The 27,976-nt window shown below is 39.8% G+C and overlaps 1 protein-coding gene across 2 annotated transcripts in view; it reads left to right on the forward strand.

Annotated features, from left to right (window-relative positions):
• nfxl1 (nuclear transcription factor, X-box binding-like 1) overlaps positions 1-11,333 on the forward strand; it is a 106,993-nt gene extending 95,660 nt beyond the window's left edge. For both annotated transcript variants that reach the window (XM_063043189.1, XM_063043191.1), the window contains exon 22: positions 10,051-11,333. In XM_063043189.1, the coding sequence (XP_062899259.1) occupies positions 10,051-10,224 (174 nt within the window). In that variant the 3' untranslated portion in view covers positions 10,225-11,333. The remainder of the gene's footprint in view (positions 1-10,050) is intronic.
• The last annotated feature ends 16,643 nt before the right edge of the window (positions 11,334-27,976 follow it).

The following is a 27,976-nucleotide window of genomic DNA, read 5'->3' on the forward strand; positions in this document are numbered from 1 at the left end:
TATTTGCTTGGCATCAGGACTCAAGCTCCTCCACCTTCTCTCTCTAGGCTGTTTCATTGTTGTTGGTGATGAACCCCACCACTGTTGTGTTATCGACGAACTTGACGATGTGATTACTCGGGTGTTTTGCTGTGCAGTCAAGTGTGAGCAGTGAGCACAGTGATGAGCTCAGCACGCAGCCCGGGGGTGGGGGAGGGAGGAGCGGTTGAGCATCTTGACTATCTGAGGTCTGTTCCGATTGCCAGTTGCACAGTGATGTATTTAGACCGAGGAGTAGGAGTTTGTTCACCAATGTCTCTGGAACAGTTGTTTTGAATGCTGAAATGAAATCTAGAAACAGCATTCTGACATACAGTTACAAGAAAAAGTTTGTGAACCCTTTGCAATTAACTGGTATTCTGCATTAATTACTCATGAAATGTGGTCTGATCTTCATCTAAGTCACAATAATCGACAAACACAAACTGCCTAAACTAATAACACACAAACAATTGTACTACTTCTCATCAATACTGAGTACACCATCTAAACTATCACAGTCTAGGGTCAAAAAAGTATGTGAACCTCTGGGTAATGCCTTCTACAAAAGCTGTTTGGAGTCAGGTGTTCCAACTAATGAGATGAGATTGGAGCTGTCGATTATAGCAGTGGTCCCCAATCTCCGGGCCGTGAACCAATACCGGGCTGTGAAGCATGCAGGGGTCTAGCGGTAACCGGAATGCACCCTGCACATCTTTAAGAAAAAAGCCGAAATAAACAAGCTAATTAATTAGGTCTCGCCCAGCATGTAAATGTTGGTCCAGATTAGAGGCGTTTTCTTGGCAATCGCTGAAGTTGGTGAAAAAGAACCCAAGGGGAGCAGCAAAAGACCTGCAGAAATGTCTAGACCTTGCTAAGGTCTCTGTTCATGTGTCCACTATAAGAAAAACACTGAATAAGAATGGTGTTCATGGAGGAAACCATTGCTGTCCAAAAAAAATTGCTGCACATCTCGAGATTGCAAAAGACCACCTGGATGTTCCACAATGCTTCTGGGACAATGTTCTGTGGACAGATGAGACAAAAGTCAAACTTTTTGACGGAAATGCACATTGCTATTTTTGAAGGAAAAAGGACACTGCATACCAACATCTTCTCAAATTTGCATCTTCTCATGTCACCATTTTGTTTATCTTCTGCTGCAATCTACCACTGGCAGTCACAGTACAACCAAATTTTGTTTTTTCAGCACGGTTGCAAACTGTGACTATATATAAATGTTTGCCTTGGATAAGATATTGCAGGTGTTTTAGTAACCAACTAATTGCTGCTCTCATCCATTCTTCTGGATGCGAGAGATTGAGTTTTTGTTTGTACTGCCAAGGAAGCTTCTGTTGCCTTCCATTTAGTAAATGGCGCATTCAGCACTACATTTGGTAATGGACTGTATTAGACGCTTCGGGTGGTAGATGGGGTCAGCAATCAGGGCATACATTTTATCCTGAAAGCTGTTTTCATGTGTTTAGAACTGCGGTCTTGGAAACGGGTAGAAAAAAAGTTACTCAGCAGCTTTGTGTCATCTGAGTGATTGTAATTATTTTGTGAAGTCATTTGGTGAGCACCTCACTATAGAATTTGTAAACCATCGTGGTCTTGCAGCTTTGCAATTTTGAACTCTCTCTAGTGGGAATGAAAACAACAGCCTGATTTTTTTCCATAGCATGTACCATGCAAAGTAACAGTGACATGCATTTGATTAATACCAAAACCATATAGTTATTGTGCAAGCCCTTAATTGCCTATATTCTGTGTTCCTTAGCCTTCCCTACAATTCTGTGCACTTCTCATTGACAACTCTGTAACGACTGCGGAGAGTGAAGGACAGATTTCTAGTGTCATAGAGAACTGTGATTACCTGGAAGTACCTATAGGTAGTAAAATCCAGGGCCACATTGGCAGTATTCTGAATTTGCATCACTCTGTTACATAGCGTCTGCTTTGCCATTGTGGAATCTGCAACCTAAGCCATGAAATGCTGTCAGTATGCTTTTGTCCCTAAGTATTGAAATAGAGCTGGAGCTAGATGTTGTTACAAGGCCAAGGATAAAGTATTGGCCATAATGTTCAAGTTTGAAGTTGGATTTCCATTTACTCTTGGTACTGGCTTTGAGGAAGGCCTGAGTACACCTGAAGCATCTTGATGTATCTGCAATCAAGAGCCTATAGAACTTCCTAATTTAGTATGATCTGTATCTTAACAGAAGTGACATAAGAACTTGTGTGCAGGGAGCTGATTAACAAGAAAGACATTCTGAAAGGTGTTTGCTTGTCTATAGGCTTCTTGTACCCTGTGATCACTACATGTGGAGCATTCCATGATCTGAGCTTGTGTTTACAAACGTCAGATGGAGGGACAGCATGCCCTCTTTACTTAAATTTCATCCAGTTCTGGTGTCAGTGTAGACAATTTTTCTTTGGTGTCTGAAAAGAGAAAGACACACTGTTTTGATCTCAGCAGGTGAAGTATGAAGCTTGTTTAAGTCACCTGCATCATGTAACAAGAAAAAAAAATGGGGTGGTTTGGGGAGAGGGCTGTGAGAAAGTGGAATGGATATGAGCATTCCTTCAATGACCTTGGCTATATTGTTGGGCACAGTCCGTGTTTTAGCCAGTCTCATTGTGATGAGCACATTATTTAAAGTTTGGGGTGTTGTCATGGTTGAATAGTGGGTACTGCGTGCGAGCTACAAAATGTGCATAGATTAGTCTCCATATTGCATCTATAAATATGTAGATGTGTGCTAGGTAAGTGTTTGGTTTGTCACTAAGTAATGGTAGTAGAATGCTTGAAGCAATATCCAAGCATACTGATGTATCTGTTTGTTGCTGTGCTTTGTGTATGTCTTCATTAACTTTGACCAGATATTATTAAACTTCCAGCACTGTACCCAGATCCATGGGGCATTACTTCTGTTGTCAATCTCTGGCATTCTCCAGGGTCATGAAAAAACAAGCTCTTTCCTGGTTTCCCTCTCTTCTAGTAGTTCCTGTACTGGATATGTTCTCATTCCTGGCTTTTTTGTTACAATAAAGATTTCTAAAGCTTCGAAATGACTTCCTGCAGTGTGTGCCTCCTCCTTATGAGCTGCAGGAATGGCTTCGATTGTGTTCATATTGTTGTAATCAGCTGGTGCATGGACCTCCTGAAATTATTTCATTGTTATGAGCAAAGCAGTGTATTTTTGTGGTTTGAAAGTTCTGATAATTAATGACTTTTTAAAAGCTTACAAAATTTTAAACTATTTAAAAAAAGCTTAACATGAATAGCAAGCAATTAAATAGGCTTAAAAGTTTAAAAAACAACCTTAAGCAATGCAAAAATATGAATTGCAACATTTTTTAGTTCCCTGGAGGCAAGGTTCCTGTGTCACCACCCATGTAGTGTATCTTTTCGAGCATATCCCCTTTTACTAGTGCTGGTATATCACAGCATTACACTCCCTTTCTAACATCAGAATGTAGCCACAAGGGTGGTACCAAATGCCCAGAAATCACTAGCATGTGAGTGCAAAATTAACATTAGAAACTTTTTTGTTCATTTCTGCCACATTGAATAAATAATCTGCAATTACATGAGCAATGATTTAGATTGGAATTAGTTTTATTCATGAATATCTGCAGTATATTTAGTTTGTTTTTTAATTGAGCAGGGAATCTGACAATTAAGTACTTTATTGTCTTAGAAGCTCCATTTAGGACTAAAATGTAATATCTGGTTTGAAATGATTGACAGAATCAGGTTTAATATCACCGTCGTTATGTCATGAAATTTGTTGTTTTGCAGCAGCAGTACATTGTAAAATAAAGTAATAAAAAGGTCTAATTTAATGTCAGAGAAGTGTATACAATATACATCCTGAAATGCTTTTTCTTTGCAAACATCCACGAAAACAGAGAAGTGCTCTAAAGAATGAACGACAGTTAAACATGAGAACCTCAAAGTCCCCCCCAACTCCCCCCTCCTGTGCGTAAGCGGCAGCCAGCAACAATCCCCCCTCCCCCCACCAGCAAAAAAAAAGCCAGCATCAGCACGGCCACCGAATACTCAAGCGTAAGCAAGGCAATGGCAAAGACACAGACTTGCAATTACCCCAAAGACTTTGCGTTTCAAACAGCATTCGACAAACCACAGGTTCTGTCCCTCCCAAATGAGGGAGAAGGAGGGGTCTTTAAAAACGCAAACACGAGGAAATCTGCAGATGCTGGAAATCCAAGCAACACACACAAAATGCTGGTGGAAAGCAGCAGGCCAGGCAGCATCTATAGGAAGAAGTACAGTCCTGACAAAGGGTGTCGGTCCGAAACGTCGACTGTACCTCTTCTTATAGATGCTGCCTGGCCTGCTGCTTTCCACCAGCATTTTGTGTGTGTTGCTGTGAAGGAGGTGTCTCCATTTTCCCAGCGAGCAGGGAGACATAACAACAACTCGCTGGTTTACGATGTTAAAAGTCTGTTACATCACTTTTTTCGAGCTCTGTGCCTGAAGATCGCAAAGCTCTCAAGTCTTCGGGCCCACAGCAGTAGATTTTCTGACTTCCCTGACAACATACGGGGCTCCTGCTGTGACACCAATCCTCGATCCGCCCTTCTCCAGTGCCCCAAGATCTTGGGCTTCGAAATACGAGCCGGACTCTCAGGCCGAACCCTTGGTGGACATCGATTCAAAGAGCAGTGATTTTTGATCATTTTTAAAAATTGCCGACCCCTTGCCAAGATGCTACCAAAAGGATTTGACAGTAACTGTAAAAATACCCAACTGGACCGAATTAAAAACCCATTTGCCTAACACAGACATCCCACCCTGCAAAAACTCATTTCAGGGAGGTAGCTCCTCCCCCCCCCCTTCAACCTCCAAGGGTGTATGTAATACTTTGTTTACTGATTTTGTCTAATTTGTAAACCAAGTTGGATATATGCAGCAAATGTGACATTAAAATATGTACTTATATATTGACAATATTCTTGAAGACCGGTGGGGGGGGGTGGATGTTAAATGTGACCGGAATATAGGTGATAAGTCACTTGTAAGTGGCTAATACACTCAATTTCATTTCTAAAGGGGTTTATCTAACGAATTTAATATTAAACGCACAGCGCATATCTTCCTCGCATGAATATAGTGATAAGTCAATTATAACAGTGGTCCCAAACCTCCAGGCCACGAAGAATACAGCGGTAGCCAGAACGCACCCAGCACATCTTTAAGAAAAAAGCCGAAATAAACAAGCTAATTGATTAGGTGCCGCCCGGCACGTAAATGTCGGCCCAGATCAGAAGCGACGCAATCGGCAATCGCCTATCGCCTCTGATCTGGGTTGACATTTACATGCCGGGTGGCACCTAATAAATTAGCTTGTTTATTTTGGCTTTTTTCTTACAGATGTGCTGGGGGCGTTCTGGCCACTGCTGTGTTCTTCGCGGCCCAGAGGTTGGGGACCACTGAATTATAAGTTACTTATAAGTCAATAGCATCATAACATTTTACGTAACGTTTGGATATTTAACACACAGCGCATATTTTCCTCGTATGAACATATAAAATCATTGCAACACACTAATATCGCTGAATCAGTGGGAGCCCTGAGCTTGTTTCCCTGTAACAAGACGGTCCCATCGAGGGGTGATGGGAGACAGCAATACTCGAAGGGGGTTCCTTATGTCCAGTCCATTCCGCAAGTTAGTTTTCGTTGCACTCATTGCAGAAAACTCCGCTTCACAGCGATATGTTGGAAATGGAAGCAACGTTTTCAGTGCTTTCGTGGCTATCTCAGGATATTCAGCCTTGACTTTGATCCAGAATGCCGGCAGAGATGTTATGTCAAACATACTTTTCAGCCCGTTGTCATTTGCAAGCTCGAGGAGTTGATCTTTTTCCCGCGCTGACATGGGAGATTCACCGGAAACATTCACAAATGGGTCACGGACCTATTCCTTTGCACATCTTGGGTCACTGATGACCTCGTGTGCGTTAAAATTCAACAGTGCGTGACAGGGAATGAGGAAAGGTGCAGCTGACTCGTATCGTTTCATATCGCCAAATCATATTGTTTCTTCGCGGCCCGGTGGTTGGGGACCACTCTTAGCACGAAGAGAGACCAATCAGGATGCTCAAACAACAGGAATTCTGCAGATGCTGGAAATTCAAGCAACACACATCAAAGTTGCTGGTGGACGCAGCAGGCCAAGCAGCATCTGTAGGAAGAGGTGCAGTCGACGTTTCTCGCTCTCCCTCTCAAAAAAATCTATTTCCGGGATACTGTATATAATTTCCAGGCGTCAGGGAGCCACCATCAATATGCGGGAGACTCCCGGAACTTCCGGGAGAGGTGGGATGTCTGCTCACAGCACTCATTGTCAGCTGGCAGAGATAACTGGAGTGCTGAAATTTAGAATTACACACTGATACATCTGCAAGTTAAACTGCGAGAATAAGCATTATGCAGTGGACTACAGGGAACATCCCAAAAACAAAAGCCTGAAGGTAAGGATCCGGATATTGAACAGGTCCTCAATCAATGGTTTTCCATTGTAACTGGATGAAGTGTGTGTGCCAGTGGACCAATGTTTAAAAACAAGTCAGAGCTGGTCACAAAGATTATAAAGCAACAAATGGTTGTTTGTCTTGATGGAAGCGTTGGCACCATATTAAATTTAAGGAAGTACATGGTGAGAAAGATATTGCTGTTGCTATAATCGCAAAAACATGGAAATTTACAAAACTCCCTGACTTGCTTCAAAAAATATTGTGCGATGATGCTTACAATGACGATGAACTAGGCCTTTTTTATTGTGCCACACTTAATGGGTCCTTTTGCTACAAATACACAACACTATCAGGTTCAAAGAAACCAACGGGTTGCATAGTTGATCGATTACCTGCACTTGGTGTCTGCATTGATTTTGTTCATTTAATATCAATCAAAAGGACACTGCGTGTACACTGGATGAATTCCTCTGTTGATATATTTTAGGAATGAATATGGTTTTATAGTACTGTAGTAATATTGCTAGTGTTATAGTTTTTTCTGTATTTCATTTAAGTACATAATTTGTTACTCAGTTAAACAGTAGTTTGTCTTTTATTTTAATACCTTAACATTTTCCATAAAACTTCGGCTAGTTGGCCACTTAATTGAGCCAAAATGTACTGAACCTGATGTGTCCCATTAACTGGAATACACTATATGTATAAAAATATATACTTATAAATTAAATAGTGTAAAAAGAGAGGGGAAAAATACTGAGGAAGTGTTTATGGGTTCATTGTCTGTTCAGAAATCTGATGGTGGAGGGGAAGAAGCTATTCCCGAAAAGTTGAGTTTGTCTTCAAGTTCCTGTACTGCCACCTTGATGGTAGCAATGGACATCACCCAGGACTTGCCCTCTTCTCGTTGTCACTATCAGGTAGGAGGTATAGAAGCTTGAAAGCACACGCTCCATGATTCAGGAACAGCTTCTTCCCCTCTGCCATCTGATTTCTAAATGGACGTTGAGCCCACCAACACTATCTCACTTTTTAATTATTTGTTTTGCACTACTATTTTTAATTTAACTATTTAATATAGATATATATACCTACTATAATTCATTTATTTGTTTCTACATTTATAATGTATTGCATTGTATTGCTGCTGCTGCTAAGTTAACAAATTTCATGACATATGCCAGTAATATTAAAACTGATCCTGATTCTAAAGAGAAGAGGGTATGTCCTGGATGATCGGGTTCCTTAATGATGGATGCCACCTTTTTGATGCATTTCCTTTTGAAGGTGTCCTGGATGCTTTGGAAACTAGTGCTTTACTGAGTTCTGCCCCCCCCCCCCGCCAAATACCTGACAGTGATGCAACCAGTTAGAATGCTGTCCACAGTACATCTGGAGAAATTTGTGAGAGTTTTTGGTGACACACCAGTCCTCCTCAAATTCCTAATGATATATAGCTGCTGTCATGCCAACTTTGTAATTGTCATAGTAGTCATAGTCATACTTTATTGATCCCGGGGGAAATTGGTTTTCGTTACAGTTGCACCATAAATAATAAATAGTAATAGAACCATAAATAGTTGAATAGTAATATGTAAATTATGTCAGTAAATTATGAAATAAGTCCAGGACCAGCCTATCGGCTCAGGGTGTCTGACCCTCCAAGGGAGGAGTTGTAAAGTTTGATGGCCACAGGCAGGAATGACTTCCTATGACGCTCTGTGCTGCATCTCGGAGGAATGAGTCTCTAGCTGAATGTACTCCTGTGCCCACCCAGTACATTATGTAGTGGATGGGAGACATTGACCAAGATGGCATGCAACTTAGACAGCATCCTCTTTTCAGACACCACCGTGAGAGAGTCCAGTTCCATCCCCACAACATCACTGGCCTTATGAATGAGTTTGTTGATTCTGTTTTTGTCTGCTACCCTCAGCCTGCTGCCCCAGCACACAACAGCAAACATGATAGCACTGGCCACCACAGACTCGTAGAACATCCTCAGCATCATCCGGCAGATGTTAAAGGACCTCAGTCTCCTCAGGAAATAGAGACGGCTCTGACCCTTCTTGTAGACAGCCTCAGTGTTCTTCGACCAGTCCAGTTTATTGTCAATTCGTATCCCCAGGTATTTGTAATCCTCCACCATGTCCACACTGACCCCCTGGATTGTATCAATATGTTAGGCCAAGGATAGATCCTCGGAGATGTTGAACTTGAAACAGCTCACCTTTTCCATTTCTAATTCCTCAATGACATTATTAGAAGTGTATATTTGGCTGTCTGTTCAACGAAATGGAAAGATCCCACATCAATACTTGAAGAACATGTTTTCCTGGTTTCCTGCTCAGTATTTTTAACCAGGACCATCACAAATATGTTTGTGGTTTTTGGTATCTTGAAAATACATATGTCCCATGTCTGCATTTCAGAAGTACCTGGGCTGTTCACCACTTTGGGTCATGCTGTAAGTGTGAGAGTTGCTATCAAATGCTGCTGCTTTCTTACTGATTTGATTTGAAAATCCAATGACCTTTCAGCCTAGTTTGTATGCTGAAGAAAATTCTTTAAAGATTGGACAAAGCAATAATATTTAAATTTTCACTTCTAAATAACATAGAATAACAATAATTTGTGCAAGCCAAATAATGCGAGCATTACCCCCCACTGCGCAAATAAAAAAGTACAAGAAGTAATTATCACCACCTCTTAGTGTTGTGAAAATTGTAATGACCTTTATATTTCGCTGATGAACATTATTTAGTTGTACTATCATATTCTTGTTTCTAGATCCAATTTCAGGTTGACAAAAACTATGCTGTCTAGTCATCATGTTCATCTCTGAATTTCAGGTGTCTTTAAAATCACTTCTAGTAACGTCATTGTAACATTTACAATTTCTGAAGGGAAAAAAATGAAAACTTGTACCACTTCAAAAATTTAAAGGCTAGAGTCAATGCTGAATGATTTTTTCATTCCTAAAATTTAGTTCTATAATTCTGTATGTCATGAAAAGCAAATCAATTTTCAGTTTTTGAAAGCTGCATTAATTTAAAAGAGAAGCAAAGGTAGTAACCTCTGCTGAACCATTTTCACTCTGACAGGTGTAACAGCAAGGTCTAATTGTACTCTATTAGAACATAGTTTATGCACACTCAGTAAAATCAATGGATGATGCTCAGAAATGAAATCTTGGGCTAATGTTTGTGCCTTCAAAATCCAGGGGTATTGGAACCAATTTTATTGTTTCAAACTCTATCCTGGCTGAGGTCAGGTACCTTTAGAATGGGTGTAAGAGGTAGAAAACAAATATTAAATGAGATCTTCTGTTTTATGCAGATACAAATCAGCCTTTTATATGCTATCAATTATCAGAGTGACTTCACTATGTTATGCTTGTAATTTCCCCATAGATATGCTCATGAAAAATAGTACATCTGAAATGCTTGTTTTCTCTCTTCTACTCAGTAGCTTAATTTTTTTTTAATTTCAAAAATAAAACCTGTTTTGTCTGGCATTTTATCCAGGTGGAACTAGAAGCCTTTGAGAAAAGGCAGAAAGGTCGCCGTAAGAAGAACAAGAGGCGGGATGCAGAAGAGACCAAAGAGACCGCTTGGCAGAAATACAAGAAATACCTGATGATCCCTATCTGTGGAGTTATTCTAGCAATGGTTACTTTTTATCTACTGCAACTCAATTGATAAGATTAGAAGACTTTGTATGACCAAAATTAATTGGGAGAGAAAAATATATATTAAAGTACCTTTTTCAAAAATAATTGCAGTAGGTAGAGTCCCACACAAGGATATATTTTGAGTTTTCCTCAAACCTGAAAAGCTTTAAAAATGCCATCACTAATGTTAAAAGTGATTGATACACATGACAAATAGGTATTCAATTTGTACATGTATGAAAGATTAGACAACACTTTTGTGTATTTAGGCATGCATAATGAAATTCCATTGAGGTCTATGAATTGTATTCCTATACACTGGAAGCAAAATCTGTTGTGAGAAATCAGCTTGTATAGATTACACTACAGCTGTTTAGTTTATTTCTTCCTTTGTTATCTGGGTTTAGAAAGGCTTGTTTAAAGTGTTCAAGTTGTGTTTTTTTTTGATCCATTCCAACATTTTTAATTCTCACCCTTTCTGTCCTGTTATCTTTTCAGTGCAAGTAACAATCAAAAATGCTTGGAGATAAAATAGTTGACCCCAGCTAGCCAGAATGTTTTGAACTGTTGATCACCTTTCCATGGAGTAATCCTTTGCTGTTTGAGATCAAAAGGATCAGTTGGGATTTTTTGCGTTGTTTACACACTGCTTTACATGATCAAAGTAAAGCCACAAATTAAAGTAGCTGGCTCTGAGACAGGAAAATGTGGAATTATTATGACTTCAAATCAATTGACATGTAACTGCCTACGTTGGCCCATTACCTAGCTTATCACGAATGGGTCATTTTGTTCCACCATCCAAAAGTAAGTTTGGTCTTTGAGATCAGTGCTAAACCTTGTGTTTTCACACTTCAGTTATATAGTTGTATTACTTTTCAATCCATTATTTAAATATACCAGTAACTTAAAATTAATTCAAAACTGCTTGCATGTTATGTTCTGCAAACTCATTTCTGTAGGAAATTATTGCTAAACTTAAAACAGAGCATTGAATTCAAAGAGTTTGAATTACGTCATGTTATGTGTCCTGAATTAGAACTTATCTGTGTATTTAGCTGAATTTTTAATTGTGATTTAATTGTTTTTGATTTATGGTCGTATACCTTTACTCTAGTGAATAAATTTTGTTCTGCAGAATAAAAGATGTAGAAAGATGTGTTCTCATTCAATCAGCTTCTTTATTCATTCAAATAAAGTGTCACCCCAAAACACACCAAGGAGGAATATTTGACAGTGGCTGTTTACATGAGAGCCTCACATCTGCTAATTTCAGTTTTTTATTCTGTTAAGAGGCTGAAGCATTTTTTAAACTCTTACTTTTCCCAAAGAACTTTAGTTTTAGATTTGTCAACAAATTGCCTTCTACTTTGGTAAATGTTCTTAATCAGTTTTTCCACTGATTTATGGTGGTACTCCTTTAATGTAGTGGGTAAGTTTAGTTCTGCAGAATAAAAGATGAAGAAATATGTGTTCCCATTTAATTAGCTTTATTCATTCAAATAAAGTGTCACCCCAAAACATAGGAAGAAAGAATATTTGACAATGGTTGAGTTTACATGAGAGCCTCTTATCTGCTAATTTCAGTTTTTCGTTCTGTTAAAAAACTAATGCGTTTTTTAAGCTCTTATTTTTCCCAAAGGAATTTGGCCTTTAGATTTGTTAATAGATTGCCTTCTACTTTGGTAAATGTTCTTGATCAGTTTTTTCCACTTTCCAATCTTATTCATGGAAGTATTTTGATGAGGGCCATCACCTACTATCAATTTATGGGTTCAGAATACTGGGAAATGTTTACTGGTCTTGGCACATTTGTTGCAATCTCTGGAGCAGAGCAGAGCCCATAAAAACACTAATATTTATCAAAAAGAAATGCTTTGGAAAGGTTTTCCATTTTAATCAAGCTTTTTTATTATTAAGTTCTACAGTGTCAGTCCAGTGCTGAAGCAAAGCTGTGGTTTTATCATCTACTGAAATGATAATCAATTTTACAAAAATTTGGTGCTAATCACAACTCCTAGAGCTACTGACAGTTGTTGAACCATTTAGATTTTTTCTACACTTATCTCTTGTCTGTCTCTGCAGTAATTCGATTTATGCCCACAGTGATGCATATTATACAAGTCCTTAATGTGACTTCACCTTGGTTTGGATCCTCTTTAACAAATCAAAATTGTTTTTGGAAGAAGGTGGCTGTAACTCAAAAGTTGAAAGTTGGAGGTACTTGTGGGAAGATACGAGGCCAAAAGCTCAGTTTGCAGTTGAATGAGTTACCAAGGTTACAAATTGTCTTATTTTAATTTGAGTTGGTGGATAATTGTTAACCAGGTTTAGGGAGTTTGTCATTTGAACTGAAATTGATGAAATTATGGAAACTTTGAATAGACATAATATAGTCATGCAGCACGGGGATAAAATGCAATCAAAGATAGAGGTAGAGTAGGTTGCTGTAATTATACATGTGTGAATTGAATCCATTGTGATATCACCAAAAGTTTGATGTAGGTGATAGCGAATGATAAATTGAATGATAGATTCTGAGAGTCACATTCAAGAGAAGATAGTAAAGCCAAGTGGTATGCATATAATCAAGTGGATTGATAACAGATGAAAGGTCTCAAAGAATGATGCAGTTCACCATGTAAGAGGTTGAAAGAAATGGTAAGAGTATAACAGATTTGTATTGTTTTTCTGCCATGCCATTATGAGGGAACCCTAACTGGAGAAAAAGCCTAATTTTCACCGTGGATATTCAGTCCCTATACATTTTTGTCCCCCATCGAGAAGGCTCCAAAGTGCTCTGCTTCTTTCTCAGTAAAAGAACCACTTCCACCACCACCACCCTCCTCCATCTGGCAGATCTAGTCCTCGCCCTCAACAAATTTTCGTTTAGCTTCTCCCACTTTATGCAGACTTGAGTTGTAGCCATAGGCACCCACTCGATAGGTATGCTCGCCTCCTTGTTGGCGACGTAGAACAATCCATGTTCCAAGCCTTACGTAAAGTTTCCCAACTTTTCTTCTGATACATGGATGACTGCATTGGTGCTCTTCATGTACTCATGCTGAGCTTGTCAATTTCATCAACTTTCCCTCTAACTTCCACCCTGCGCTTACATTTACTGGTCCATTTCTGACACTTCCATCCCCTTTCTCAGTCTCTGGAGAAAAACTGTCAACCATGTATTTTATACACCTACCAATTCCCACCCTATCTCCTGCAAAAATGTTATTCCTTTTTCGCAGTACCTTTGCCCCTGTCACATCTGTTCCCAGGATGCAGTTTTACTTTCCAGGACATCAGAGACTCCCTCTTTATTCAAAGAGCAGGTTTCCTTTCCTCCACTGTTGATGCTGCAGATACAACAATAAAGCGGGTTCCAGCATCTTGTGCGTGTTGCTTTGGACTTCCAGCAGCTGCAGACTTTCTTGTGTTTATAAATAAATTGGTGTAACTGCCTGTTCTGTTTTCCTTTATAATTGTCACTGAGATACAGCATAAAAGCGGGTCCTTCAGCCACTGTTTGCTTCAATCCTTCCATAATCCCATTTTCATGTTCTGTCAACAACCCCCTTCTACCATTTACTTACACACTAGAGCAATTTAGAACTTTTACCCATAAATCCTCTCTGCATCTTTTCAATGATTTTGTTTTTTTTAAAATAACCAGAAATATATTCAATAACCAAAGTTTTGTACAGGTTTATTGTAACTTCCCTGATTTTCAAAGTCGTCCACGGAGTGCTTAATTTTCTTTTTATGGCATTGTTAATCACTGGCACAGATTTTCCTTATTAGTGTCTGTGTATTACTATCTATTTCACTATCTAATTGGATTCACACTATCCCAAAGGTGGGTATCTTTTCTGTTCCCACCAAGTTGTATTACATTGCATTTGTCAATTGTTTGCTTACTCTACATGATGAACCATGTCCTCCTGTAATTTAATGCATTGCTTCTCGTCATTAACTCAATTCCTCCTCCCCCATAACTTGGCATTATCCACAATTTCTGAATTTTTGTTTTAATTCCGCAGTGTAAATCATTCACATGATAGTGCTCCATATGAACAGAATGGCTTTCTTTGCCTGCCAAATTATTAATTATAGCTCAGTGTTAATTACTCAATTGGAAGAAAAGATGCAGAGAAATATAGTTTCAAAGTCTGAAGCAGTTTAAATCTAAACAGAGCTTCAATTTCATATTTGTAGATTCGTAATTGTCCTAGGGATGTAAGAGGTAAACCAAGTTCATTCTGAATGACTGAGGAGGCCCTGGAATCTGCAGAGACTATTTTTCATTCTTTGTGGTTGGGGGCCATAGGGAGTGATAATGTTCCAGATTGTGTTTCCAGCTTTTAAGTGAAACCTGTGATGAAGAACTATTATATTTTTCCATTTCTCATTGTTGTCTGGCCTTATTGAATGTTAACATTTACTTATAGCTTTGAGACACAGGAAAGATGAGGAAGATACAAGTAATACCAAATACCATGGATTACCAAACTTATTATTTATAGAGATTTGTTTAGAAGATCATAAACTAATAGTTACTGACTGATGTTCCTCTCTTTCCCTATAGTGATTGTGCCTCACTCTTCCCCTTCTTTGTCAGTGGATAATAGAAATCCAGCTGTATGTCATACTTTGTATTTCCAGTTGTATCAAACTGTCTTCGGTCATACATTGATTTCCTCATTGGGAGAACGCAGTCAGTGCAGATCGAAAGTAGCATCTCCTTCAGCAGAATTTCAAATGGTGACTTGGAAGGCATACAGGAGTGAGATAGATCAGCTGGTTGAGTGGTATTGCAGCAAGCTTGCACTCAATGTCAGTAAAACCTCTGAGGGGAATGGGAAGTCGAAGTATCACACATCAATCCTCATCGAGTGATCAGCAGTGGAAGGGGCGAGCAGTTTCAAACTCCTGGGTGTCAACAACTCTAAAAGATTTATCTTGGCCCAACATATTGATGCAAAGAAGGCATAACAGCGGCTATATTTTGTTAAAAGTTTAAGGAGACTATCACCAAAGACTTTTGCAAATTACTGCAGATATACCATAGAGAGCATACTAATTGGTTGCATCACTGTCTGATGTGGAGGGGCCAGTGCGCAGTATTAGAAAAAGCTGCAGAAAGTTGTAAATACAGCCAGCTTCATTATGGGCACTAGCCTCCCCAGCATCGAGGACACCTTCAAAAGGCAATAACTCAAAAATGTGGCGTCTATCATTAAAGACCCCAATCAGCTACTCATTGATACCACCACAGAGGAGGCACAGGAGCCTGAAGAGACACGCACCGCTTAGGAGCAGCTTCTTCCCTTCCACCATCAAATTTCTGAATGGACAGTGAACCCATGTATATTGCCTCACTGTTTTGTCTTCCTTTTCTTGCCTTTTGCACTACCTATTAATTTCTTATATATATATATATTTCTTATTGTAAATGATAGTGTTCATCATTACGTATTGCAATGGATTACTGGCTCAAAACAACAAAGTTCATGACATATGCCAGAGATATTAAACCTGATTCTGATTCTAATGCTTTTCATGTTTAGTTCATGAAGATGGAAACAGTTACGTTTTCTTCTTTAATTAAAAATTTATTCTGAGGGTTGCAAGCTTTTGGAGTTCTCTTCCTTATTGGGCTATGGGAACAGTGTGAATATTTTTAAGGAAGAAACAGGTCGATTGCTGATGAGCAAGGTCAAAGGTTACTGGGGTGAAATGCAAAGGTCTGATTGCAATCGGGCTGAGAGGCCAATGCCTGCTTTTAACAATTTCTGTCAGCCAGCTATAATGAAAACAGCTCATGGATCTTATCTTGATTTTGATAAAGATTTGTGCAACCAGTACAGTGACATGAATTTATATTAGTGCTATAATTACAATGGTAATGAAATGGCCTGTCTCCATAAGGTGGAGCTGTGGCTTCTTAAAGGATTATGATATTCTTGCTTAATCCAGAGGTGATGTTTGTAAAACAAGCACAAATCAAGTATGAAGACATATATCATTTGACTGCTCTTGAGCAAAACCATAGGAAGTTCACTTGTTATAATAAAAACTGTTTCATTTTGTTGTTGTGAAGATATCAATAGAACTGGATTTCTTTGTCCAGAAGGCAGTAGATTTCAAATACCTTTGCACAGGAGATCATTTTTCTGTTCAGCAAAAACAAGGATGTTATGATGAAAATTTATCAGGGAATACCTGAAGCAGATTTGAAGTCCCACCCACACAACAATGACATTTGTACTCCCAAGAGAAACAGGAGAGATTAGTTACCCAACTTTACTAAATTTGTTTAATTTGGTTATTATCACATTTGATCTCAGATCCTTGTGTGTACATTTTTTTTATCACTTTAGCAGTGAAGAAGGTATTGCAATCCTTGTAACACCAACCAAAAAAATTGGGTTCTATGTGTCCAAAAACATTAGTTGATTTACAGTGCATGGAACTGTTTTAAGTGGAATGTGAAATATAGCATAATTTATTTCAATGTAACAGATCAGTTCTGAAGAGAGCAAGACTAGTTAAGGTAACTTTTGCTATGGTCATATTAAATTTCTTTCGGCATTTTGTGCCTTGATTTTATTTCAGAATGCAGAATTGATGAGTTAAGGTGTTGGGGAAAGTATCTATGTTCTATTGTTTGTGGTTGTATAAACAACATCTAAAGTTTAGCATTGTATCTGAGGTTGCTATGCTGAAATTTTTTAACGTCTTGAATTGCTTTTCTTGTTAAGGCTTACTGATATTCCTTGATAGTATGATTAAAGTTTGAATTGTTTTGTTCAACAAACATCATAGCTAACCACATTTGGTAAGATATGTAAACACAAGAGATTTTGCATACACCAGAACTCCAGAGTAACACATACAAAATGCTAGGGGAACTTGGAATAAACAGTTGATGTTTTGGGCCGAGACCCTGTCCTGAAGAAGGATCTAGGTCCGAAATGTCAATGGTTTAGTCCTTGACATAGATGCCGCCTGACTGGCTGAGATCCTCCAGCATTTTGCGTGCAGTAACATTTGTTGTAACTAACATATGCCTCATACTGCTTGGCTTGTTTTAACTATAAGTCGGTCTACTTGCGATATGACCAAATAACACATCCAAAAGATTTATCTCAATGTCAGGTCTATACATAAAAAAAACTATATGGATTAAACCACATGTTTTCACTTGTACTTATAATGCATGTGGACAGCTTTCTATTTCTGATCTTAATTTATAAGATTTATTCATGATATTTTCCAGATATGTTGATTTTATTTTTGACTCTGTATTTTTTGCATCTGGGCACCTGAGCTGTTCAACTCCAGCACCTTCAGTTCAAAAAAACTCTTACTCGCAAAGTTCTGGAGTTTCAAACTGAAGATGATACAGCAATAGAAATTATGTTTTGGATCTGAGTGAATAGGATGTTTAATGGTATAGTCTCATTAATTGTGTTTATTGAATCTTTAAGGAAAATGTATTAATGTAATATTTTTAAGTTTCTACTCTGCTATTTTTACTTATTTTAATGATTGAGATTCTCTGCTCACTTTTTATGCTTCTGAAGCTAATAGGCAAAAAAGTTGCTTAATGGGACCTTATCTTTGAGATTAATGGAGAAATATAACATGTTCCTAAAAGTTAATGGAAATCTGATGGCAGGACTGTATTCTTTAAAGCTAATGATGGAACAGTATAGCCAGTATCATGTGTATTGTGTAGATTCATAGTCAAACAATTATTTGCCCCTCACCTTAAGTTTATATTGTAATTACCCATAAATAACAGCAAACACTTAAAGGCCTTGCTTTAAGCACTAGTAATTGCTGTTACTTTCATACTAATGGTGACAAAGTTGAATGAGGATTTCTTAACATAGAGCCATGTATGGGATGGCCTCAAAAATTTAATTTAATGCAACAGTATAGTCACATTTTTCATTGTACAATTTAAATGTTCATGCAATTTTAACCATATGTCATGATAACTATAGCTGTGCACCTAGACGTGCAAGTAATGATAGCTGGTGGTATATGTAAATTCAATTCACCTCAGTAATATAATTCAAGTTACCATTCTCAGGAACTGCTTCAAAGAGGGAACTTTCTTTTCATACAAGTATGTTCTAATTGGAAGGCAAGTGAGAAGTTTTTTTAAAAGTTTGAATTTTTCAGCTTAATATAATATAGATCCTATCTGATTGGCACTGTGCGAATGGATTTGTCTAATTACTATTTCAGATTCCAGGAACAATATTTTGATTTGTTTAATTATAAATGGCATTTTGTATACCGTAGAACCATAGAACATTACAGCACAGAAACAGGCCTTTTGGCCCTTCTTGGCTGTGCCGAACCATTTTTCTGCCTAGTCCCACTGACCTGCACCCGGACCATATCCCTCCATACACCTCTCATCCATGTACCTGTCCAAGTTTTTCCTAAATGTTAAAAGTGAGCCCGCATTTACCACTTCAACTGGCAGCTCATTCCACACTCCCACCACTCTCTGTGTGAAGAAGCCCCCCCCCCCAAATGTTCCCTTTAAACTTTTCCCCCTCCACCCTTAACCCATGTCCTCTGGTTTTTTTCTCCCCTAGCCTCAGTGGAAAAAGCCTACTTGCATTCACTGTATCTATACCCATCATAATTTTATATACCTCTATCAAATCTCCCCTCATTCTTCTGCACTCCAGGGAATGAAGTCATAACCTATTCAACCTTTCTCTGTAACTGAGATTCTCAAGTCCCAGCAAACATCCTCGTAAACCTTCTCTGCACTCTTTCAACCTTACTAATATCCTTCCTGTAGTTAGGTGACCAAAACTGTGCACAGTACTCCAAATCTGGCCTCACCAATGCCTTACACAACCTCATCATAACATTCCAACTCTTATACTCAATATTTTGATTTATAAAGGCCAATGTACCAAAAGCTCACTTTACGACCCTATTGCCTGTGACACCACTTCTAGGGAATTTTGTATCTGTATTCCCAGATCCCTCTCTCCTACTGCACTCCTCAGTACTCTACCATTTACCTTGTATGTTCTACCTTGGTTTGCCCTTCCAAAGTGCAATACCTCACACTTGTCTGTATTAACCTCCATCTCGCATTTTCAACCCATTTTTCCAGCTGGTCCAAATCCTTCTGCAAGCTTTGAAAACCTTCCTCACTGTCCACTACACCTCCAATCTTCGTATCATCAGCAAATTTGCTGATCCAATTTACCACATTATCATGCAGATCATTGATATAGATGACAAATAACAATGGAATACAAGTTTGAACTTTCAAATGCTCTGTAATTTCTCTGCATTGGGGCTCATATACAGGTTTAACCTTAAGATTTAAGAAATTTACATTTTGTGTATGCACCTTTTATTTTAGATGCTGAGCAATATTTTATAGCATTAAAGGACTCAGCAAAACTTCACCAGTTTTAGTTTCCTTATAATTGAGGAGCTATACATATTCTGTCATCAGTGAAATCTTGTATATTGACTTTCTGTTTTAAAAACATTCAGAAACAGTACCCTGATGTATGAATATTCATTAAAAGTCCCCAAGAGATCTCTCTTCCCCTTTTCTGTAACTTCTTGGAAAAATACAATTTCAGATTTAGACTATGTGACATAGGAGTGGAATTCTGCCACTTGGCTCATCGAGATTGCTCCACCATTCCATCATGGCAGGTTCATTATCCTTCTCAACCCCTTTCCCCATAATCTTGGATGCCTGACTAACCAGAAACCTATCAACCTAAATGGTACTAAACAACTTGGCCTCCACAGCTGTCCGTGGCAGTGAATTCCACAGATACACCGCTAAAGGAATTCCTTCTCATCTCTGTTCTAAATGGACATCTCTCTATTCTGAGGCTGTGCCCTCTGGTCCTAGACTTGCTCACTATATGAAATTTCCTCTCCACATCCACTCTAATAAGGCCTTAAAATATTCAATAGGTTTCAATAGGGTCCTCCTCCTCCAGTGAGTACAGGCACAGAGGCATCAAACGCCCCTCATACATCCATACTTCTGTTCCCGGGATCATTCCCACAAACCTCCTTTGGACCCACTCCTAAGGCAGCACATCTTAGATAAGGGACCCAAAACTGCTCTTAATACTCCAAGTGCAGTCAGGCCAATGCTTTATAAAGCCTCAGCATCACATCCTTGCTCTTATACTCTAGTCCTCTTGAAATGAATGTTAACATTGCATTTGCCTTTCTTACCACCAACTCAATCTGTAAGTTAATCTTTATGGAATCCTACACCATGACTCCCAGGTCCCTTTGCAGCTCTGACTTTTAAATTTTCTCCCTGTTTAGAAAATTATCTATGCCTTTATTCTTTTTACCAAAGAGCATGACCATACATTTCCCTACACTATATTCCATCTGCCACTTCTTTACCCATTCTCCCTATCTGTCTAACTGCTGCAGACTTCTTGCATCCTCAAAACTATCTGTCTCTCCACTTATCTTCATATCATCTGCAAAATTAACCACAAAGCTATTCATTCCACCATCCCAAAAAGTGACATATAATGTTAAAAGAAGTGGTTCCAATACTGTCCCCTGCAAAAACACAACTAGTCACTGCCAGCCAACCAGAATAGTTCCCCTTTATTCCCACTCTTTGCCTCCTGTCAATCAACCAATCTTTTATTCATGCTAGCATCCCAACTGTAATATCATGCACTCTCATCATGCAAAGCAGCCTCATATGTGGCACCTTGTCAAAGGTCTTCTGAAAAGTCTAAGGAAGCAACATCCACTTTGTCTTTCCTGCTTGTTATTGGCTCAAAGAACTCCAACAGATTTGTCAGGCAAGATTTTCCCTTAAGGAAGTCATTTGGACTTTGGCTTTCTTTATCATGTGCCTCCAAATACCCTGAAACCTCATCCTTAATAATGGGCTTCAACATCTTTCCAACCACTGAAGTCAGGCTAATTGAGCTATAATTTCCTTTCTTCTGCCTCCCTCCCTTTTTAAGGAGTGGAGTGACACTTGCAATTTCCCACTCCTCTAGAATCATTCCAGAATCTAGTGAGTCTTGAAAGATCATTACTGATGATCATAATCTCTTCAGCTACTTCTTTCAGAACCCTGGAGTGTAGCCCATCTGGTCCAGGTGACTTATCTACCTTTAGACCTTTCAGCTTCCCAAATACCTTCTCCTTAGTAATAGCAACCACACTCACTTCTGCCCCCTGACACTCTTGAATTTCTGGCATATTGCTAGTGTCTTCCACAGTGAAGACTGATGCAAAATACTTATTAAGTTTATCTGCCATTAATTTGTTCCCCATTACAACCTCTCCAGTGTCATTTTGCAGTAGTCCAACATCTACTCTCATCTCTCTTTTACACTTTATATACTCTTACTGAAAAAAAAACTTCTGGTATCCTCTTGGATGTTATTGGTTAACTTACCTTCATATTTCATCTTTTCTCTCACTATGTTTCTTTTTAGTTCCCTTCTGTTGTTGTTTTAAAAGCTTCCCAATCCTCTAACTTCCCACTCATTTTATCTATATTATATGCTCTCTCTTTTGCTTTTATGGTGTCTTTGACTTGCATTGTCAGCCATGGTTGCCTCATCCTCCCTTTAGAATACATTTTTGTCTTTGGGATGTAACTATCCTGCACCTTCCAAATTATCCCCAGAGTCACCAGCCATTACAGTACTGCCATCATCCCTGCTAGTGTCTCCTTCCAATCAACTTTGGCTAGCTCCTCTGAAATGCCTCTACAATTCCCTTTACTCCACTGTAATGTTGCTACATCTGTATTTATCTTCTCCTTTTCGAACTGCAGGGTGAATTCTATCATGTGATCACTTGAGGGTTCCTTTACCTTAAGCTCCCTAATCATTACACAACACAAAATTTGGAATAGTCTTTCCCCTACAGGCTCAACCACAATCTTCTCCAAAAAAAAAAATCTTGTAAGTATTCTACAAATTCCCTCTTGGGATCCAGCATCAAACTAATTTCTCTATCTAATGCATATTGAAATCCCACATAACTATTGTAACATTGTCCTTATTACATGTCTTTATTTCTTATTGAAATTTTATATCCCACATCCTGGCTACTATTCAGAGGCCTGTATATAACCCCCATCAGGGCAATTTCTTAGCTCCAGCCACAAGGATTTTATATCTTCTAATTTTACGTCACCTCTTTCTAAGGATTTGATTTCATTTTTGCCAACAGAGCCACCCCATCTCCTCTGCCTACCTGCCTGTTCTTTTGCTCGAAGGTGATCCTTGGATGTTAAGCTCCCATGCATGCTCTTCTGTCAGCCATGACTCAATGATGCCCACAACGTCATACCTACCAATCTCTAACTGCGCTACAGGACTGCATGCCATATACTGCGTGCACTCACTTATTCTGTATTCATCACCCCTTCAGGAGGAGGTCCTGAAGGGAGAATTCAGGCAATTAAGTAGAAAGCTAAAAAGCAGGAACTCCAGGATTTGGCAGATGAATGCATGCTTGAGGAAATGGAGCAGGGACAGGGCTTCAGATTTCTCGATCGTTGGGATGCCTCTTGGGGAGGGTATGATCTGTATAAAATGGAAGGGTTACACATGAACCTAAGGGGGACAAATATTCTTGTAGGCAATTGTGCTCGAGCTGTTGGGTAAGGTTTAAGCTAAGTTGGCAGGGGATGGAAACTGGAGTGATAGGGCTGAAGATGGGCACTTGGTATGCAACTAGATGCAGTGGTCAGTGAGACTGTCAGGAAGGGCAGCAGATGATAACGGTAAGACTGTGGCGTGTTTAGATGCAATGGCTTCTTGGGGGGGGGGGCAACCAAAGGTTTTGTTTTAATTTGTTAAATGTGCTTTTTGTGATTGCAAGACAATTTTTATTTATTTATTAATTTACAGGATGTAGGCATAATAAGCCAGCATTTATTTCCCATCCCTAGTTGCCCTTGAGAAGGTGGCGATGAGCTGCCTTCTTGAACCGTTGCTGTCCCTGAGGGTTCACCAACAGTGCAGAGGGAATTCCAGGATTTTGATCCAGCAACAATGAGGAACGGTGATATGTCTCCATGTCAGGATGGGGAGTGACTTGGAGGGGGATTTCCAGTGGTGATGTTCCAGGTATCTGCGGTTCTCGTCCTTCTAGATGGTGGTGCGTGTGGTAGTGGGTCTGGAAAGTGCTGGCTTAGGAACTTTGGTGCGTTGTTGCAGTGCAGCTTGTAGATAGCGCTTGCTGCTGCAGCTGTTCGTCGATGGTGGAGGGATTGGATGCTTGTGCAAGGGGTACCAATCAAGTGGGCTGTCTTGTACTAGATGGTGTTAAGCTTCTTGAGTGTTGATGGAGCCGCATTCATCCAGGCGAGTGGCAAGTATTTCATTACACTCCTGACCTGAGCCTGGTAGACGGTGGACAGGCTTTGGGGGGTCAGAAAGTGAGTTACATGCCGCAATATTCCTCGCCTTTGACCTGCTCTTGTAGCCATGGTGTTTATATAGCTAGACTAGTTCAGTTTCCTGTCAATGGTAACCCCCAGGATGTTGATTGTAGGGGATTCACTGAATGTCAAGGGACAATGGTTAGAGCCTCTCTTGTTGGAGATGCTCATTGCCTGGCACTTGCATGGCTCAAATGCTACTTGCTACTTGTCACTTATCAGCCCAAGCCTGGGTATTGTGCTGGACTCTGGGTACTGCAAGTCTACCACATCAGTGAGCAGCTTGATGATGGGAGTAGATGGACTGGGTGTCGGAGGAGCTGGCTGGGGTGTTGGACAAGCTGGTCTGGGTTCTGAGGAGCTGGCCAAGGTGCAGATCATGTTGCTTCCTGCTACTCGAAGATATCAGAGTTGGTGTGCGAAGGCAGTGTGCAGTGTAACTGTGGGTGATTTGTCCTGGATGTTTCTCTTGCAATCACAGCACCCTGTTGGACAGTGATAATGTAAGAAGTCACAGGTCTGTTACTTTTGTTTGGTGGCGCAGCAGGAAAGCTGCATGGCCTTGGTTGTAGTGTGGAATTGTCCTCTTCAGGAGAGCAGATGCTGGAGGCAGTATAGTGTGGTCCCTGTGTTCAGTTTGGAGCTGGGCTCTCCCATCAGTGCTGCCCTCCAGTGTTTGATTTTTGGAATGGCAGGCTTGACTGTAGTGGCTGCACACTGCTGGGATCTGTACCATCAATTTATGGGACATGCCACTCAGCATCTTCGGCTATATATATGTTTTTTTTTGTATGTGACTATGATTTTTGCTTGCTCTTTTGAATGTGCTGTGTATGTTTTGCACCTTGGCCCCAGAGAAATGCTATTTCATTCGGCTGTATTCATGTACGGTTGAATGATAATTAAATTTGGATTGACTTAATTTGATGATAGGGCAAAATTGCAGTCAGTGGGTTGAGTTGCAGTGTAATGTGGGCACAAAATTGAAAAGGGCAATGAATATAGGGCTAAAAGTGTTACATTTGAATGCGTTGTATATGGAACAAGGTATCTGATCTTCGAGCACAGTTAGAGATTGGTGAGTATGCCATCATGGGCATCACTGAGTGGTGGCTGAAAGAAGATCATAGTTGGGAGCTTAACATCCATTGTATTGAAAGCACAGACACATAGGCAAAGGGGGCGTGGTGGCTCTGTTGGTTAAAAAAAAATAAAATCCTTAGAAAGAGGTGACATGGGATCTGAAAATGAGGAGTTAAGAAAGTAAAGAGTGAAAAGACACTGCTGGGAGTTATACTATATACAGGCCTTCAAACAGTAGCCAGGATGTGGGCTACAAATTACAATGGGAGACAGAAAAGTCATATAATAAAGGCAATGTTATGATAATCATGGGGGATTTCAATGTGCAGGTAGATTAGGAAAATTAGGTTGGTGCTGGATTCCAAGAAAGAAAATTTGTAGAATGCCTATGAGATAGCTTCTTAGGGGAAAGGCTACTCTGGATTGGGTGTTGTGTAACACACCACATTGGTTAGGGAGCTTAAGGTAAAGGAACCCTTTACACATGATAGACTTCACCCTGCAATTTGAGAGGGAGAAGCTAAAGTCAAATGTATCAGTATTACAGTGGAGTAAAGGGAATTACAGAGGCATGAGAGAGGAACTGGCTAAATTTGATTGGAAGTGGACACCAGAAGGGATGAGAGTAGAACAGCAAAGACTGGAGATTCCGGGAGTAAATCGGCAGGCACGTCCCCAGGAGGTAGTATTCTAAAGGCTGACAAGGAAAGTCAAAAAGAACAAAAACAAAAGAGAGGACATATAATAGAGCAAAAATTAGTGAGAAGTTAGAGGACTGGGAAGCTTTTAAAAATGAAAAAAGCCATATGGAGCGAAAAGAAGAACAATGAAGGTAAGCTAGCCAATAATATAAAAGAGGATACCAAAAGATTTTTCAGATGTATAAAGAGTAAAAGAGAGGTGAGGGAAGATATCAGACGACTGGGAAATGACGCTGGAGAGGTAGTAATAGAGGACAAAGAAATGATGGATGACCTAAATAAGTATTTTGCATCGGCGTGCACTATGGAAGACACTAGCAGTGTGCGGAAGTTTGGGAGTGTCAGGAGGCAGAAGTGAGTGTTATTGCTGTTATTAGGGAGCAGCTGCTTGGGAAGCTGAATGATCTGATGGTAGATAAGTCACCTGGACCAGATGGACTACACCCTATGGTTTTGAAAGAAATAGATGAACAAATTGTGAGGCATTAGTAATGATCTTTCAAGAATCACTAAATTCTGCCATGGTTCCAGAGGGATGGAGAATTGCAAATATTTCTCCACACTCCAAGAAGGAAGGATGTAGAAGAAAGGACTGCTTCTTTTAAGTTTTAGGTCTGTGATTTGAATAATGGAATTGTTGGCTTGCTGTCATGTTTGTAGATGGTATGAAGGTAGGTGGAAGGGCAGGTAGTGTTGAGGAAGCAGGGAGGCTGCAGAAGGATTTAGATAGATTTGGAGAAAGGGCAAAGAGATGGAAGATGGAGTACCGTGTCGGGAATTATGGAACCGGAGGTCACAACCACAGAATAGAGGGCTGACATTTAGAATGGGGATGAGGAGGAATTTCTTTAACCAGCGGGTGGGCAATTTGTGGAATTTGTTGCCACTGGTGGCTGTGGAGGCCAAGTCATTGCGTGTATTTAAGGCAGAGGTTGATAGGTTCTTGATTTGTCAGGGTGTGGAAGGTTATGGGGAGAAGATACGAGATTGCAGATGAGAGTGAAAGTGGGTAAAAATAATGAAATGGAGGAACAGGCTTGATGGGCCAAATGGCCTGTTACTGCTCCTTTCGCTAATGGTCTTATGGTCGTTACACTTCAACTCATTCCACTAATGGCAATTTTCTATCATGTACTTGTCCTACCTCCCAGTCTCACCACACAATGCATTGACTTGCATACCAATACCTCATTTTAAGTCCTATCAGTCTGGTTCCCATCCCTCTGCTAAATTACTTTATACCCTCCCCTACAGCTCTAGCAAACCTTCCCGCAAGGATATTGAATTTCCCTCGGGTTCATGTGTAAACTGTCCTTTTTGTACAAGTCATACCTTCCCCAGAAGAGATCTCAAAAATCCAGAAATCTGACACCCTGCCTCCTGCACCAGTTCCTCAGCCACTCATTCATCTGTACTATCATCCTATTCCTGCCCTGACTAGCACATGGTACTGGGAGTAATCCAGAGATTACTACCTTGGAGGTCCCATTCTTCAGCCTCTTCCCCAACTCCCTCTACATAATGTGCAGGACCTCATCGCCCTTTCTACCCATGTCATTGGTGCCAACGCACACCACATCCTCTGGCTGCTCACTTTCCCTCTTGAGAATCTTCTGCAGCTGCTCTGAGACCATAGCACCTGGTGGCTTCTCTTTTGTAGCTAAAGAATCTGCTGTCCGTCCCCCTAACTATCGAGTTTCCTATCATTAGCGTTCTGCCTGACTTTTCCCTTTCCTGCTGAGCCTCAGAGCTGGATACAGTCACTAAAGTGTGGGATTGTGTTTTGAATCATCTAGCTCAGATTATACTATAGTTACGTCAGCAGCTAAGGCCTGGAGCTGCACGGTATACAGCGTGTGCAAATGAATGTTTCTGGCTAATAATTAAGGAAACAAAAAAGTGAAATTATGAAAAGTGTTGGTTATTACTTGTGACATAATTGGAGCCAATAAAACTCAAGGCAGTAAGTGTGCAAATTATTTAGTTCAGTTATGCAACAAAAGCAAAGAACTCAAATTTTGCCACAGTATGATTTACCTTTTCCCTTCATATTTTTTCATTTAATTTCTCCAATTCTTCATTATCCTAGGCATTCCCATTTGTTCTTCAACCTCCCTCTTCATAGGTGAAGATAGCTTCACCTATCTTTCCCTCTCCTCCTTTTCGTTACTCCATCTTTATTTCCTTTGCCCTTAGAGATTATCACACCAGTTTTGATGAAAGACTGTCAACCAACTGGAACAATTCCATCGTAGTTTCAGGACTGGGCCTGTGTAATACACCACCTGAGCCTAGTTCACAGCTCCATATGCCCCACTGGACATATCACAAACGTTCCGATCAGTTTGCTCAGCCTCTGCATCGACTGAATTAAGACGCACCTCCTTTTCTCTTGGGAGAACATGCATGTCTAAGCCTGCATTTGGCAAGTAAAGCTGTATAATTTTGGTTCAAATTTTTCTGTTAGTATTGGTGATGTACTTTATGATTTTATAGAGACCCTTTAACCCCCATGTTAGGATACACACCCAAATGAGCCA

This window comes from Mobula hypostoma, chromosome 3 (assembly GCF_963921235.1).
Source record: "Mobula hypostoma chromosome 3, sMobHyp1.1, whole genome shotgun sequence".
Lineage (NCBI taxonomy): Eukaryota > Metazoa > Chordata > Chondrichthyes > Myliobatiformes > Myliobatidae > Mobula > Mobula hypostoma.